Consider the following 16,529-nt stretch of genomic DNA (forward strand, 5'->3'; position numbering starts at 1 on the left):
CCAAGGCAGCAGCTTCCTAGTATTTATACCTTTCTGTGGTTCACTATGCCCTTCTATTTTCGGTCAGGACTGGCCTATGTGACCAATAGAGTATGGTATGTCTGTGTGCAGATTCGAAGACTAGGTTGAAAACGGTATTGCTGCTTCTATGGCAGCCTCTCGGATTGTTCATTCTGGGGTAAGTTAGTACCATGGTGTGAGATACCTGAGCAGCCCCATGGAGAGGTTCACTGGGGAGGAATTAAGGCCTCTTGCCAACGGCCAGCCCCAGTTTGCCAGCCATGTGAATGAGCCCCATGGATAGTGAATCCTCCAGGCCAAGTCAAGCTTTCAGATGCTTATAGCCCTAGCTGATACTTCTCTAGAGTGCTTTAGACCTGCACTTGACCTCAGCAGGTAGTGTTCTAGCAAATGACTGTTGATACCTTTTATATACTTAATACTATGTAAAGTATTAGAATGAACATAAAGTTCTTAACCGCAGTATTGACCCTCTTAAAGAAATTGACTAGTGACAACTTTGTGAAAACCACTTTTCTGCTCTTCACACTTACAAATTGACCTATAGTTATTACCAAGAGTTTGTTTTGCCAAGTGTACTCAACCTTTCCTTCAGATTGATGATAATTGAGCTTCCTAGAGTCCTTTCCTCATGTTAGGTGCCACATTTTGTCATCTTCTTGTAGCAACCTATAGGCAATCTTAACACTGTAATTTGCAATAAAAAAATTGTCTTCTTGGCCCTGGCGGGTTGGCTCAGTGGTAGAGCGTTGGCCTGGCGTGCAGGAGTCCGGGGTTTGATTCCCGGCCAGGGCACACAGGAAAAGTGCCCATCTGCTTCTCCACCCCTCCTCCTCTCCTTCCTCTCTGTCTCTCTCTTCCCCTCCTGCAGCCAAGGCTCCATTGGAGCAAAGTTGGCCCAGGCGCTGAGGATGGCTCCATGGCCTCTGCCTCAGGTGCTAGAATGGCTCTGGTTGCGACAGAGCAATGCACCAGATGGACAGAGCATCACCCCCTGGTGGGCATGCCAGGTGGATCCTGGTCGGGCACATGCAGGAGTCTGTCTGACTGCCTTCCTGTTTCTAACTTCAGAAAAAATAAATAAATAAAAATAAATAAAAATAAATTGTCTTCTACATCATGCTGTTAATTCCTTGAAGGAGTTCATCCAGCAATGTTTTTTGAGTAAATGAAACATAACATTGAATTAAACTTTGAGTTTTCTTTTAGTGACTTGGAATATTTTAAATGACATTTAAAAGGGATTTATAGGTCAAAACACTGACATAAATGGTTTGATACCTCAGAATAACCTTTTGAGATTGGTGGTTTATTTTATTTTTTATTTTTTGTGTGACAGAGACAGAGAGAGTCAGAGAGAGGGACAGATAGGGACAGACAGAGAGGGAGAGAGATGAGAAGCATCAGTTCTTTGTTGCAGCTCCTTAGTTGTTCACTGATTGCTTTCTCATATGTGCCTTGACTGGGCTGGGGGGTGCTACGGCAGACCAAGTGACCCCTTGCTCGAGCCAGCGACCTTGGGCTCAAGCTGGTGAGCTTTGCTCAAACCAGATGAGCCCACACTCAAGCTGGTGATCTCGGGGTCTTGAACCTGGGTCCTCTGCATCCCAGTCCAACACTCTATCCTCTGCACCACCGCCTGGTCAGGCTAGAGATTGGTGGTTTTATAGCATGGAGATGAAGAAGCTGATGCTAAAGTGACTTACCCCAAATGAATATAGTTAAATAATTTAAAGGTAAGATGCAAACACCACTGTACTGTGAGATAATTTTGTGGACTGGTCAATCAGTGGCAAATTTGCTGCTATTTTCAGATTCACTGTAATGTGGAAACTAAGCGATGTTGTGTATTATGGCAATAATGTCTATTTGGTCTTTTTTTGTTCTTGTTGAAAATACAGACAATTTTGTGGCAAAAAAGTGAAGTATAGAGTATAATTTTTTTTTAAATTTTATATCTGATTTTCAAATTAAGTATTTTTTTCTTTTCTTCCCTTTATACTGCCCCAAATTCCTTTTAAAATAAAGGTCTGAAGGTCATTTATGTCTTCCTGTTCGATATACACATTCCTTCCCAGAAGCCTTACAGAAGTTCTATCGTGGTGAGTTCAGGTAAGAATTTCTTATTGTTATAAACATATATCTTAATAAATGTGCGCCATTAAAATGCTGTTAAACAGAATTTGCTAATATTTGGATTAGTCCATAGTTATAACAATCACCATGAAAAGTAATACCTTAGCAGCTGAGTCACAGACCCATCTAAGTTACCTTCTTCCAGTCCAGTCAGAACTGTGGAGAGAAACCCTGAGAAATGCCACCTGACCCTCAATGTAATTTCAGGTAGAAATTTTCCCTTAAGTGAGATAGAGGCCCTGTCTCTATTTTCCTAAACTTGTTACATTTTCTTAGCAGTTTGGTAGAACTGAGTTAAAACTGTTGGCTAAAATTGAGTGCTCAAATTTGCTAAGATTTTATATTTTTTATCCTCATCTTCTCCTGCCCATAATGACTGAAGGTTAGATTTACTCCAACCTTGCTGAGTTCTTGGGGTATCTCTCTCTCTCTTACATATTGTTTCTTAAGCAGTGAGGGTGGGTTTTTCCATGAGGAAGGAGAAGAGATGGAGTAGGCCAATTTATAGAGAGAGCTGAGTGGTACTACTATTATGAGATTTTAGTTTGGGAAAGCTTATTCTCTGGGTGGTTGAGTGATTGTAATAAATCTTTTTGACTTCTGGAATCATTAATAATGATTCTAGTTTCTAGTAATTTCAGAAGTTTGGCACCTCTACAAATGGCTGTAGTTACCAAGTAGGAATATACTTTTATGTATTTATCTGCCAGAATCTATCCAGTTGGCTTTCTGATACATCACTTTTTGCTTTTGAAATCCATTAAGCCTGATTCATTTTTTCTCTACTTGTACCAAAAATGCCATTTTTGTTTTAGGTGAAGTATTTTCATCTAATCCATTTACCTTAACACACTATTATTTTCATATCAGAATGATTTTTTTTTTTTGTATATCTTAACTTTTTAAAAAAAAATTTTGTGTGTGTGTTGTTTTTTTTTTTTATATCTTATACTTTTTGATGAGCAAAACACAATTGTATCTAGCTCAGTATGTTGGCTTTGATTGGATACTTGCTAATTAATTTTATTTTAATTCAAGTTATTTGAGAGAGTTTGTACACATACATTAGATAGTTCCATTTAATTGAACAGAGAAGTAAACTTCTAAGTTTGACTTTAAGCAGGAACCTGTGACTTTTAGGTGTTTCTAGTATAATTTGTTCCTGGAATAGCTAGGTTTTTTTAAATGAATTTTTAATTTGATGAGATTATAATGTTTAATTCTTAGTTTTATTTCTTCTGTTTTTACTCCCTCCTTTAAGGTGGTTGTCAAGGCAGCGGATCAGGCTGTACCTCGAAGGGACTGGCATCAACCCTGTTCCTGTGGACCTTCACGAACAGCAATTAAGTTTGAAGCAGCATAGTAGAGCCTTCAATATTGAAAGAGTTCATGATGCAAGTAGGTGGATTGGGAATTAGATATGTTTGGGGCAGTTTGTAACTTACAGTTCTTTGATCTGGTACTTGCCCAGTGAGAGATTCTTGGGTGTAGTGAATCTGCTATTGGTGACATTCAGAAGATGGCATTTCCAGTTGGAGACTTGTAAAAGAAACCATTTGTGGGTGACAGTCACAGGTTTGATCCAGAAAGCAGTGGGAATCCTTTGGAGGATTTTATGAGATGGAGCGATGTTTAATCGCCAAGGAAGATTGCTGAAGCTATGCATGCAGCCTTATAGAGTGAAAAAAGAACAGGTGACACTTTTTAGGAGTCATGAAAGGAGACGTGGCAGTGTTTCTGCAATGCGGCTGCTACTAAAACCCTCTTGAGGTTTTCTTCTTAAAAAAAAAAATAGATCTGATCTCTAACATAACTGATGTGATTTCCACGTGAGCCATTTATGTAATTTGCTGCTTAAATCCAAAATGGCTCTCCTTGGAGGTACCTGATCATTTCCACCTCTGAAGCTTCCAGAGTAAAACCAAGTTAAGTGTGACAACAAGAGTCTTATGAGATGGGTAATATATTTTATTACTCTGGAGAAATTGTTTTCAAAAAGAATTAAGGTTTATTTTGGAGAGACAGAGGTTTTATTGCAGCTATATTAGAAGACTTTGAGATTTATATTAAGAATACTTTGAGCCTGACCTGTGGTGGCGCAGTGGATAAAGCGTTGACCTGGAAATGCTGAGGTCGCCGGTTCGAAACCCTGGGCTTGCCTGGTCAAGGCACATAATGGGAGTTGATGCTTCCAGCTCCTCCCCCCTTCTCTCTCTCTGTCTCTCTCCTCTCTCTCTCTCCTCTCTAAAAAAAAAAAAAATATGAATAATAATAAAAAAAAGTTAGTGGGAAAAAAAAAAGAATACTTTGAGATAATTTATATGTTAATAAATAATATGAATATTTTAATGTTTTATAAAATTTACATCATGGCATTGCTAAAGTTGAAGTGCTATGTGGCGTTTTTTCCTTCCCCATACCTTCAGAGTCCGAGGCTTCGGGGCCACAGCTCTTGCCGGTGAGGGCGCTGAATGAAGTCTTCATTGGGGAGAGCCTCTCATCCAGGTACATTGAAGCCTGTGATCTTGAGTTTGGAATTTAAATGTTTTACTATTTTTTTTAGATATTTATTGAATTTCTACAACCTAAGATTTGTGAATAATTAACACTGTACAAGTAACAGAAATGAATTATTTAATGAATTATTTCTGAAACCTTCATACATGTTGATACATATCAAGAGGATAAAAAGTTCTATGACCCAAAAAGTTTGTGAAATCCTAGGCTAGACAAAGTTACTCTGGTTTCTCTACTGCAGTATTTTCCAGAACCTTTAATCTGTGTTATAGGTGCATTTATATGTATCATATGCATGTTTAAGAGAATGATATACTTACTAGGCATACATTTGCAATTGATACAAAACTTTTATAGACAAGTTATTTAAAAACTTACCTAATTATCTTAATGTCCTGTAAAGCTGATTTGTTTGTTTGCTTGTTTTTATTCAGGATCCAGTTAAAGACCGTGCATTGCATTTGGTTATTGTGGTCTTTAAGAATTAACTAAGAACAGGTCTTTAGTCCCACCCCTTTTCTGTCATTCATGAGATTAATAGTTTGAATGGTCTAAGCCAGTTGGTTTGCAGAATATCCCTTACTTTAGATTTGTGTGATTTTTTTTTCTCTGCATAAGATTTAGACTAAATATTTTTGGCAGGAATACTACATAAGTGATCATTGCACCCTTCTCATAGCAACATCATAAGGCAAGCGCATTGACAGCTGAAGATTTGTAACCAATAATTATTAGCAAAAAATTAAGATAGTCAAGTTCTTCATTAAGAGCATATAGTATGTTTTATGATGGATGAAATTTGTTTTGTTGGTGTTGAATATAACTTAGGCTTAAATTGTCAGTAGAATTTTTTTTTTGCAAAACTTTTTTTGTGTTAGTTACCAGAAATGACTGCTATAAAATAGAGTTCATTTAACTCTTGGTGGTCCCTTAGAACGTGCCTTCTCCTTTCTGTGTCTGTAAGTAAATTCAGGGCTGAAGGTTAGAGATGAGTCTGTGTCCCACTTTCCTGTTCCCCGAGCCATGTGACCTTTTGAAGGCATTGTAGTTGATCCCCTAGTTTACTGAGGAGAGTTCCACATATTCTGAAATTCTGTATGTAAGTCATATTCTTTTAGAAGTTTAAGTATGGGGAGGAAAATTCATCTTAAAGAAGAAAAAGATATCCACATTTTAGCCAAGGGCTTCTTAGTGGTACTGAAGAAAACGGAGCCTAACTCCACAAGATGATACGAACAGTTTTTTGGGTTTTATTTTATTTTTTTTGAGTAGTTGTAATTATTATTACTATTACTACTTCTTTTTTTTGGTGACAGAGATAGAGAAAGAGAGAGAGAGGGACAGATACGGACAGGCAGACAGGAAGGGACAGACATGAGAAGCATCAATTCTTTGTTGCAGCACCTTAGTTGTTCATTGATTGCTTTCTCATATGTGCCTTGACCGTGGGCCTTCAGCAGACCGAGTGACCCCTTGCTCGAGCCAGCGACCTTGGGCTCAAGCTGGTAAGCCTTGCTCAAACCATGTGAGCCGATGCTCAAGCCATTGACCTCAAGGTTTCGAGCCTGGGTCCTCCGTGTTCTAGTCCGATGCTCTATCCACTGCGCCACCTCCTGGTCAGGCTGTAATTATTTTGATTAATGTAATTTTAAGTTTATTCAATAAAAATATATTGTGCTCTGCCATGTGTAATATGGAAGCCACTAGGAATATAAAGATGAATAAGATAAAGGTAATGGTATCTTACTTTTTTGGAGGGTGGCAGTAAAATACAGTATATAACTTAAAAAATTATTAAAAGTAAATTTTTTTCTTCAAAGAAATAAAAAATATATTCTTTAAAGAACTTAAATTGTAAAAATGTATTTATTTTAATAGTAAGACATGCTGTCTATAAATTTTTTTTTTTTTTTTTGCTGTCAACTTTGAAGCAATATGGAATGAATAATGGATTCATTTATGTGATGGAAAAGAGAAGGAAGGAAATGCAGCTAATTAGTAATATAATCTAGTTATTATTGCTAAAGACTCAAGATAGAAGAGAGCAACAACTTTAAATGAGGCTGGAGAAAGTCTATTAAAATAAATAGATGGCAAAGTTAAAAACATTGTGAGTTTATGCATTTACTCCAGGGGAGCCATTTAGGGGTTCATGCCATTCAGTTTGTATATTTTACAGGTGTAACTTCTGAGAGCTTCTGCTAGCATTGCTTTATAGTTTGTACTTACTAAAAAATGGAATAACAGATAAAAGAAGGAAAACTGGGATAATTGATAGACTGGGTATTCTGTGAAGTCCCAGAAGGAGAGTTCAGATTGAACGCTTTTATTTTCTGTGGCAGTAGTGATTGGTCGATTTATCTCCTAAATAATACCTGATGCTGCTTCTCTTTGTGCTCTTTGATGCCTTATATCTTTACTAAGATAAGGACAGCAGTGGGTTGTCTTCCAATGCTATTGAAAGAGGGTTCGCCGTTAAAGGTCTTAGAACTTCCTTTTAAAGATTCTGTGACAAAGACTCTTAGGCAGACAGCAAGTGATGAAACTTCCTAGGTGCCTGCTGTGTGTCAGGCACTGCATATATTGTGTATGCTCACATTTATGCTCATGGCAACCCTGTGAGAAAGGTAGTTGTATTCACCCATGAAAAGATTAAGATTGGAATTGGGAGAGTTCAAATAATTTGGCCAAGGTCATGTAATTAGTTAGCCTCAGAAGGGCCATGTGAAGCCAGTGTTCCTGATCCCAGCCCTTATGTCAGTCTCCATCGTGCCCTGCATACTGGAGGGCGTTGCTTGGACAGAGGAAGTGTAGCAATATTATTCCTGCCTCGTTTAGTATGTTCTTAGATTTAAGAACATTTTAAAAGCCCAGTTTTTTCTTCTTTTCTCCTATTTGTTCTGACCTAGAATGTCTTATTCTTGGGCTGTAGCAGTGGACAGTTTAAGAAGAAGTATACCCACTCTAAAGGGACTGTGAGTTTTATTGCTGCCTTAAAAAATAATTTCCCTGAAACAAAAATTCTGAGTTGACTAATCTTGATAAACCTGCATGAGAGAATGACACTAAACTTGCTCATTGTTTTGGGCTCAACATCTCTCACCTATTACTTTTCTTTCTCTCCACCGCTGTGTCTCTGTCCCCGCTGACCTCTAACCTCTGATTTGTATGTGATTCGGACATAATAGCAGCCACCCCAATGATCGGCTGGCTTGTCTATATAACAGGCTCCTAATGTGACTAAAATGCCTCATTTTCTAAGATGACATAATAAAGCTATGAAATTGATTAGATGTGACTATGAAACCTCTGTCTTTTACTTTTATGAAGAATGCTGTGTTCAGAATAAAAATCGAAAAGGAATTCTATCATGTAAAACCTTTGCAGATTCAGAGCTTGGCAGGAGAAATTGAAAAGGTTAGAATACGAATTAAATTATCCACTGAGTGTTAGTGTTTGCAAATATGTCTGATAATTACTTTGAAAAGCTATATTTTACTAAGGGTTTATTTTAACTTTTTTATTTGCTAGAGAAAATTAACCCAGGATTAATTAGCAACACAATTATTTTAAGATACAGTTTACAAAATAGACTTCTACATGTTTCAGGAGTTCCTGGAAGAGTTGCAGATCTTCATGCAGTTAAAGAATTGTGTCATTTCTGCTGGTGTCAGAAAACCCGTTGGATTTCATTTTATGAAGTACTCTAAGAAATATAAATCCTTAACGGAATTACAGTTTAGTTTTATCTCTAGTTTTGCCCACTAGAATGCGGATTAAGAATTTTCTTTAAAGCTTGTTATCTTACTATCAATTCAAAAGGCACAATAAATAGTATGTAACTCAACAAAAATTTAACAGGAATTCTCGATAACTTGAAAGATTAGATTCAGATGTAAATACATCACGGACTATCTACCAGGAAAGAAACTCAGGAAGAATGGTGTTTCCGTTTTGAATTCTGAGCTAAGGCTCTGTACGTGTTAGGTTCCATAGAAGTAGCAGCGGCAGCACCAGGCAAAAAATTTCCCGATGCCCTGGTGTGAGATGTTAAAGTACTAAAGTCTTGATTGACAGGAGCATGTAGATCAGAGAAGGATGCAGACATGCAGGATAGTTTTTTAACTTTTTCACTTAATATTAGAGTTAGCGTCATGATGTATGTGCCTACTAAGGTATGTCTAAGTCAGGCTGGCCTACTTAGATTTCATCAGTTCTGAAAAAAACGATGTTTGTCTTGTTTACTATGAGCCATAAATGCAGCAAATCCAGTGTTATATTCTCAATTCTTAGGGCTTCCTACTATGAGATTTCCATTGATGATGGTCCATGGGAAAAACAGAAAAGTTCAGGACTCAATTTGTGTACTGGGACAGGATCAAAGGCCTGGTGAGTCACTCGGGATGCTGCTTATTGACTTTTGGGAAATATTTTCAGTAATGGGACTTATGAGTTACTTCATATCGGCATATCTGAGGCCTCTGATGCACAAGAGGCCGCCTGGTGGTGTTATGTCGCTTGGTTCAGTTTCTGCTTCACTTGGATTGGGCCTCCGAGTCTTGCTTTGACTTCTTAGACTACAGCAGCAGCTTAGTTGTGGTCATTATTTAGCCTACCTTACCAGATTTGTAAAAAGAATAAAATAAAATGAGAATTTTTTTGGTAGTACATAGATTTTTTTTTTTTTTTACAGTGCAAAATATTTAAATAACAGTAAAAAAATGGAAAGAAAGTACAATACAAAAAACATATGCTAGAGGTTTGTCCATTGGAGGCCTAACCAGAGGTCCCCTGGGCCCCCAGCATCTTGTTGACACTATAACCTCGTTCTGGGTGGTCCTTCTGCATCCAGCACACAGGAGGTGCCTCCCAGACTTCAGTCTGCTGGAGCACTCTTCTCTCCTGACTACACTCACGTTCTAAAATTGCTTTGTAGATGGAATGGGGATCCAGCTTTTCAAATTCAGTGCATTTAAAACTGCATGTATTGTCTTCGGATTTTTTCCCTGTGTTCCTTGCATTGCTTGCTAGTATCAGTGTTTACGCTGAGTTCACATGCTAGAGCAGTGATGGGCAATCTTTTGAGCTTGGTGTGTCAAAATTCACCAAAAAACTGAGCATAACTCGAGTGGTGTGTCACTTCGAGAAAAAAACCATAATTTTGCGATATTTATAGTTTAAATAACAAAAATGTATAATTGTAATATATAACTGTATTTAATAAACCAAAAACTAATTATTTAACTTACCTACTTAGTGACTTTTTGTTCATCTGTCAGTCGGTTTCTTTTGTTGGTCTTGATATTATTTAACTTGTGTGGGGTGCCGTGAACTAAGATAAGTGAAAGGGAAGGGAAATTCTTTAACTAACCTGCCTATTAGTGACTTTTTTGTTGCTGAATTTCATTGGCTAAATCTTGAATTGAAGGTTGGTATTTTGTACACTTCAAGCCCAAGCAAGCGCTACTAACTTCATCTGTCAATCTGTTTCTTTTGTTGGTTTTGATATTATTTAATGCTGAGAATAAGGTCTCACAAAAGTACGTAGAGGGAAAAATTGTGAGTAAAGCCATTGCTATATTTTTCAGGGTGCTAAAAGTGTCTGGTAGTCGGTTCAAGGCACTCCAAATTTCCTGTTCCTAGTGGCACTCCTCTTGATTCTCCAAGCGGCATCTTTCCAGATTCTCAAGCTTTGACCTCAAGTTGACAAACACCTGAGCCCAGATGCTGTCTTGAAATTCTACAAGTTGCATCTTATGTAAATTAAGATGGCTGCCGCTATTTCTAATGGCAGGAAATGGCACCCATAGCACAGGCCCTCACCTCTCCCAGCCTCCTCCTCACTTACCTCAGTAATGATGGTTAATTAGAAATCCATGACACCCCAGAACAGTAGATTGGATGATGGTTGCTGTGGTTATGTGGTTGCTGGTAATGGCGATCACAGGGCCCCCAGAGATGCATCCCCCATGGCATTCCGCTGCTCCCTGCTCCACCAGCCAGAAGTGAGGTCAAAGATCCCCTAATGGCCTAACCGGAAGTCCCAGAACTAGACGCTCTGTGCCCGAATTCTGTTGTTTTGGCCTACAGACCTCCAGTACAGAGTGTCTACACTACAGCAAATGTTTTATCCTTGGCTACTGCACCTGGCTGTGCAGGAGCCAAGGATGAAACATCCTTCTCGGCATGTGGCCCCATACTTCTCTGGCATGCGGCCGCTTGCAGCTGTGTGTCATCGAAAATGGCTACGTGTGTCAGTGCTGACACACGTGTCATAGGTTCGCCATCATGGTGCTAGAGGGTAAGTGCTTTTCTTCCAGGCCTTGCTTGAGCCTCCTTATTCGCCCCCTGCACGCCCCAGTCTCGAACCCAGTGAGTGGCACTCTGGGTCTTGAGCCCCTTTCAGTTTCTCCTGCTTGTTTTTCGGCCTGGGCCCCCATCTTCTTAGTGAATATACTCTGCCTCACCCTTTAGTCTTCAGGCTGTCATCTGTACCACTAACAGTAATATTTCTTTTAAAAAATATTATATTGACATTATTGGGGTGACATTGGTTAATAAAATTATACAGATTTCAGCTGCACAATTCATACATCGTCTGTATATTCTAAAACATAGATAAACTCTGACTACCCCTTCTGTGCTTTACACCTTTCATTGACTCCTGTCTGTGTCTAGATTACTCAGTCTGTCGTGTAAGGCCCTTTAAATATGACTGAAGGTGCCCTGGCAGCCTGCTGCGCCTTCCACCCCCCGCCCCTCCCCCCACACACACTGGAGATGCTGTAGGCTGCTTGCGATTCCCAGCACAAGCCAGGCTCTTGCTGCCCTTCTTCTTTGTGCTCAGTGCAGCTTCTTTCTGTGCTGAATACTTGAACACCCTCCACTTTCCAGGCCTGGCTGGAAAATCCAGTCTTCAGATGTCACACTCTGTGGGAAAACTTCACAGGGATCTGGTTCCTCTAGCACAATTCATCCTCATGTACTTATTGACCAGATTCAATAGTTACCAACTCACATCCATTTGTTTTTTCTGTCCCCCTATCTCCTTCCATCCCATGTTGTTATGAAGTAATTTTCAGACATCATATCACTTCATAAGGACCGAATAACTTAACATCTTAAAAAAAAAAATCCTAGTCTTAATCAAATAAATAAATCTTTGGGAAAATATGAGAAGTATCATTTTAAAAGATTGGTTAATATCTTATTCTCCCTAGGGCCAGTGAGAATACATTTCTAAAATTATTTTTCTAATTATTTTAAACAATAAATTTAATCATATGATATACTATAAAGTTATTTTTTAACCATCTCATAAATTAAAACATTACAATGAACAGCTTTAATTCATCCTAACATTTCTTCTGCTCTACATGGTGTTTTACTGGTTGAAAACTTGATTGAGAATTAGAAATAGTTTTCCATAGCCTTTCCCTTTTCTTCTGTATTCCCATCCTTTAAAAATGGGCAAATGATATAATTGAGAAGAGTACTGGCCTGGAAGTTGAGAGATTTGGCCAAACCACTGACTAGCTTTGCCACCTTGTACAACTTTTCTGCAAAGTGAGGGAAATGGAACATAAGACTACTTTATCCTATGAACTTTTGTGATTCTGTTAATATTTTATTTGTTATAATGCAAACCACCAGTTATTTAGAGCCTGCTACTTTCAATATTCTGTGCTAAGGGCTTTTCATTCGTTGACTGTAATCCTTATAGAAACCTGCAGGAAAGTGTATAGTAATATTGCTGTTTTGTAAAGGAAGAAATTGAGGCTTAGCCGGGACAAATAATTACGCTGATATCTCATGAGTGTCAGACCTGTATACGAGCACAAGTGTGCTTGAGTGCTTGACCACAAAACTGATGCCCCCTCCATTGCTGACTGGTCAGTGGAGGGGGGGCTGTCTAGAGGTCACGCAGTTGGGAGATGAGTCACTAGATTTTATTGAAGATCGTCAAGGTTAATTTACCAATCTTAGAGAAGTGCTCATGTATGGTCAAGGCAGTAGTGTGTAATTTTGATAGTTTTAGTTTTCAGCCTTTCAGTAGTGGAAAGAACATAAAGATTAAGATCCATCATGTTGTCAAGTATCCCCCTTCCCTGCCACACCTCAGTCCCCTTCCCATTGTGGAACGTGGTTTGCTTCATACACTGGGAGATGTACTATTGAGTGGAATCATAATGTTTGTTAGTTCTTTTTTTTTTTTTTGGTTATTTATTTATTTATTTATTTATTTATTTTTTCATTTTTCTGAAGCTGGAAACAGCGAGAGACAGTCAGACAGACTCCCGCATGCGCCCGACCGACCGGGATCCACCCGGCACGCCCACCAGGGGGCGATGCTCTGCCCACCAGGGGGCGATGCTCTGCCCATCCTGGGCGTCGCCATGTTGCGACCAGAGCCACTCTAGCGCCTGAGGCAGAGGCCACAGAGCCTTGGCTGCGGGAGGGGAAGAGAGAGACAGAGAGGAAAGCGCGGCGGAGGGGTGGAGAAGCAAATGGGCGCTTCTCCTGTGTGCCCTGGCCGGGAATCGAACCCGGGTCCTCCACACGCTAGGCCGACGCTCTACCGCTGAGCCAACCGGCCAGGGCTTGTTTGTTAGTTCTTAAGACTGTCCCCAGGCCTCCTCCTCCATACCTTCTGTCCTAGCAGACTTAAAGAAGGGTTGAGGAGGTGTTAAGTGAAGAAAGTTTTACAGCTGTTGAAGATGAGAGACTCTGTCTTTCAGTTTGGTTATCTGTAGTACAAAGGTGTGTCTGATTTCAAATGGGAACTCTTAGAATGGTAAAAGTTATAGAAAAAAAGTGGTCATGTGCTAGCTAACTGCTGCTTAGTCACACACTTTGTCTTTGATGAAGAATGTAAACCTGCCTGACCTGTGGCGGCGCAGTGGATAGAGTGTTGACCTGGAATGCTGAGGTCTCTGGTTCAAAACTCGGGCTAGCCTGGTCAAGGCACATATGAGAAGCAACAAGCAATCAATGAACAACTAAAGTGAAGCAACTATGAGATACTTCTCGCTTCCCTACCCCTCTCCTTTCTCTGTAAAATCAATAAATAAAAATTTATTTTTTTTTCATTTTTTTTTTTTTTTTTTCATTTTTCTGAAGCTGGAAACGGGGAGAGACAGTCAGACAGACTCCCGCATGCGCCCGACCGGGATCCACCCGGCACGCCCACCAGGGGTGACGCTCTGCCCACCAGGGGGCGATGCTCTGCCCATCCTGGGCGTCGCCATGTTGCGACCAGAGCCACTCTAGCGCCTGAGGCAGAGGCCACAGAGCCATCCCCAGCGCCCGGGCCATCTTTGCTCCAATGGAGCCTTGGCTGCGGGAGGGGAAGAGAGAGACAGAGAGGAAGGCGCGGCGGAGGGGTGGAGAAGCAAATGGGCGCTTCTCCTGTGTGCCCTGGCCGGGAATCGAACCCGGGTCCTCCGCACGCTAGGCCGACGCTCTACCGCTGAGCCAACCGGCCAGGGCCTAAATAAAAATTTTTAAAAAAGAATATAAACCACTTCTAAAGGTTGGGTGAATTGGCTGAGATCCAGGGTCTAACCACAGGAAATTAGTCTTAATTTAATCCCAAATCAGAGGCCTAGTTTGGGTTGGTTTGTGGTATCCCTAATAATAGGAATGTGGTGTTCCTAGTAATAGCAATCTAGGAGCATTGCAGCAAATCTCCTTAGCCTTTTGTTCTCTGAAGTTAAATCTTTTTTTAAATTTTTAAAAAATTTTTCCGAGGTGAAAAGGGGGGGTGGGGGTGGCAGACAGACAATCCCGCATATGCCCGACTAGGTTCCACCTGGCATGCCCACCAGGGAGGATGCTCTCTGCTCATCTGGGCCATTGCTCTGTTGCAACAGGAGCCATTCTAGCGCCTGAGGTGGAAGTTATGGAGCCATTCTCAGTGCCTGGGCCAACTTTGCTCCAATGGAGCCTTGGCTGCGGGAGGAAAATAGAGAGATAGAGAGGAAGGAGAAGGGGAAGGGTGGAGAAGCAGGTGGGTGCTTCTCCTGTGTGCCCTGACCAGGAATCGAGCCCAGGACTTTAACACGCCGGGACCACACTCTACCGCTGAGCCAACTGGCCAGGGCTGAAGTTAAATCTTAACCACAGTAAGGAGATATTAGTTACTAAAATCTTTTGTCCTTTATATATTTTAACTCCATGGAATCCTAATAAACATAACTCATTTTAATGTGAATTTTTATTTTTTTAAGAAAGAGAAATATAGGAAGGGAGAGAGGGGGAGGAGAGGAGATGAGAAGCATCAAGTTTCCTAGATTTTTTTTTTTAAACCTTTCCTTAAACATCTCTATAGACGCCGGGACAGAGCTACTTTTAAAAGTCATTCATGTTTGTGTTAACATTTGTTTTTAAGTGGTTAAATAAAGCATCATACTGGCAAAGGATTTCCCAGCTTTAAGGAAACTATTTTATGATTTAAATAAATACTTATACATGTTAAAAATGTTAAATATTACAAAAGGGTATATACAATGAAAAGCTAGTCTTTATTTTTTATTTATATATATTTTTAAAATATTTTATCAATATTTACTGATTTTGGAGAGAGAAGAGAGAGAGAGAGAGGCAGGGGGGAGGGAGGAATGGAAGCACCAACTCGCAGTTGCTTTTCATATGTGCCTTGACCAGGCAAGCCTGGGTTCTCAAACTGGCAACCTCAACATTCCAGGTTGACACCTTATCCACTGTGCCGCCAGGAACCAGGCAAAAAGCCAGTCTCTTTAATTTCATACCTCTAGTGCTAATCTCCAGAAAAAACCCCATATATATGTATAATTGTTTTTTAATAGAAGTAAAACAGGGAAGTAACATATATACTATATAATATTTTTTATTTAAACTTAATATCAATATATTGGTTATCCCTCTTTATTAGCACATGTAGTTTTATTTTATTCTTTATAATACCTTTATAGTACTCTGCTGAGTAGCTATAAATTTATTTCACCAGCTTTCTATTGCTAGATGTATTTGAGGGTTTTGCTACATATAATTGCTTTGCTATTATAAACAATGCTTCAGTTACTATCCTTGCATGTGTTCTTGTATATTATATGTACAAGTGTATTTTAGGATAAATGACTAGCTTGAAGAATATGTTCTTTGTAAATTCTAATAGTGCAGAATTGCTCTCTGACTGCTACTTCTATATGTAACCCCATCAGTGTATGACGATGCTGGTTTCACATACTCATGCCAGTCATTATTTATCAGCCTTTAATTTTTGCACATCTGAATGTTTACCCATGTACTTTGACCACTTTTTAAAACTGAGTGAGATGGCTATTGCCGTTTGGTTGTTTGTTCCTGATAATTTCTAAGAGTTCTTTGTATATCAAGTAGATTATTTCTTTTTCATTTTTAGTATGTTTTTGGAACAAAGAATTTATGTGGTGTTTGTTTTTAGGTCATTCAATATTAACAGAGTTGCAACTCAGGCTGTGGAAGATGTTTTAAATATTGGTGAGTACCAATAAAGCTATTGTATATTACAGTTATAATATGCTATATAATGTATATGTTTTATGATGCTAGGAAACATTCTATTTAATCAAGATATTTTCCCCTTTTCTTTTTCACTAGCAAACCGACAAGGAAATTTAAGTCTTCCATTGAACAGAGAACTGGTAGAGCAAGGTCAGTAACAAATAATCATAATTACTAACAGTTTCATTGAAGTTCTGTATTGATTTTAGGATGTTATCATGATGTATACTTGTCTGATTAGCAAAGCACAGTACTTTTTTGAACTTGAACGTACTTTTAATATCACTTTAAATATATTTAAACAAGAAGAAATTTTAAACCGAACTTTTATA

General features: G+C 39.2%; 1 protein-coding gene across 4 annotated transcripts in view; it reads left to right on the plus strand.

Annotated features, from left to right (window-relative positions):
* Window positions 1-16,529, plus strand: part of NADK2 (NAD kinase 2, mitochondrial) — an 89,024-nt gene that overhangs the window by 14,587 nt on the left and 57,908 nt on the right. For 2 of the 4 annotated variants that reach the window (XR_010750486.1, XM_066379051.1), the window contains exons 5-11: window positions 2,050-2,133; window positions 3,419-3,555; window positions 4,584-4,662; window positions 7,584-7,649; window positions 8,968-9,063; window positions 16,118-16,173; window positions 16,294-16,347. Coding sequence is in view for 3 of the 4 variants with exons in the window: in XM_066379051.1 (XP_066235148.1) it covers window positions 2,050-2,133; window positions 3,419-3,555; window positions 4,584-4,662; window positions 7,584-7,649; window positions 8,968-9,063; window positions 16,118-16,173; window positions 16,294-16,347 (572 nt within the window). In the remaining variant the exon portion in view is untranslated. The remainder of the gene's footprint in view (window positions 1-2,049; window positions 2,134-3,418; window positions 3,556-4,583; window positions 4,663-7,583; window positions 7,650-8,967; window positions 9,064-16,117; window positions 16,174-16,293; window positions 16,348-16,529) is intronic. The other 2 variants (XM_066379064.1, XM_066379072.1) reach the window with 2 other exon arrangements.

Source organism: Saccopteryx leptura, chromosome 1 (assembly GCF_036850995.1).
Source record: "Saccopteryx leptura isolate mSacLep1 chromosome 1, mSacLep1_pri_phased_curated, whole genome shotgun sequence".
Classification (NCBI taxonomy): domain Eukaryota; kingdom Metazoa; phylum Chordata; class Mammalia; order Chiroptera; family Emballonuridae; genus Saccopteryx; species Saccopteryx leptura.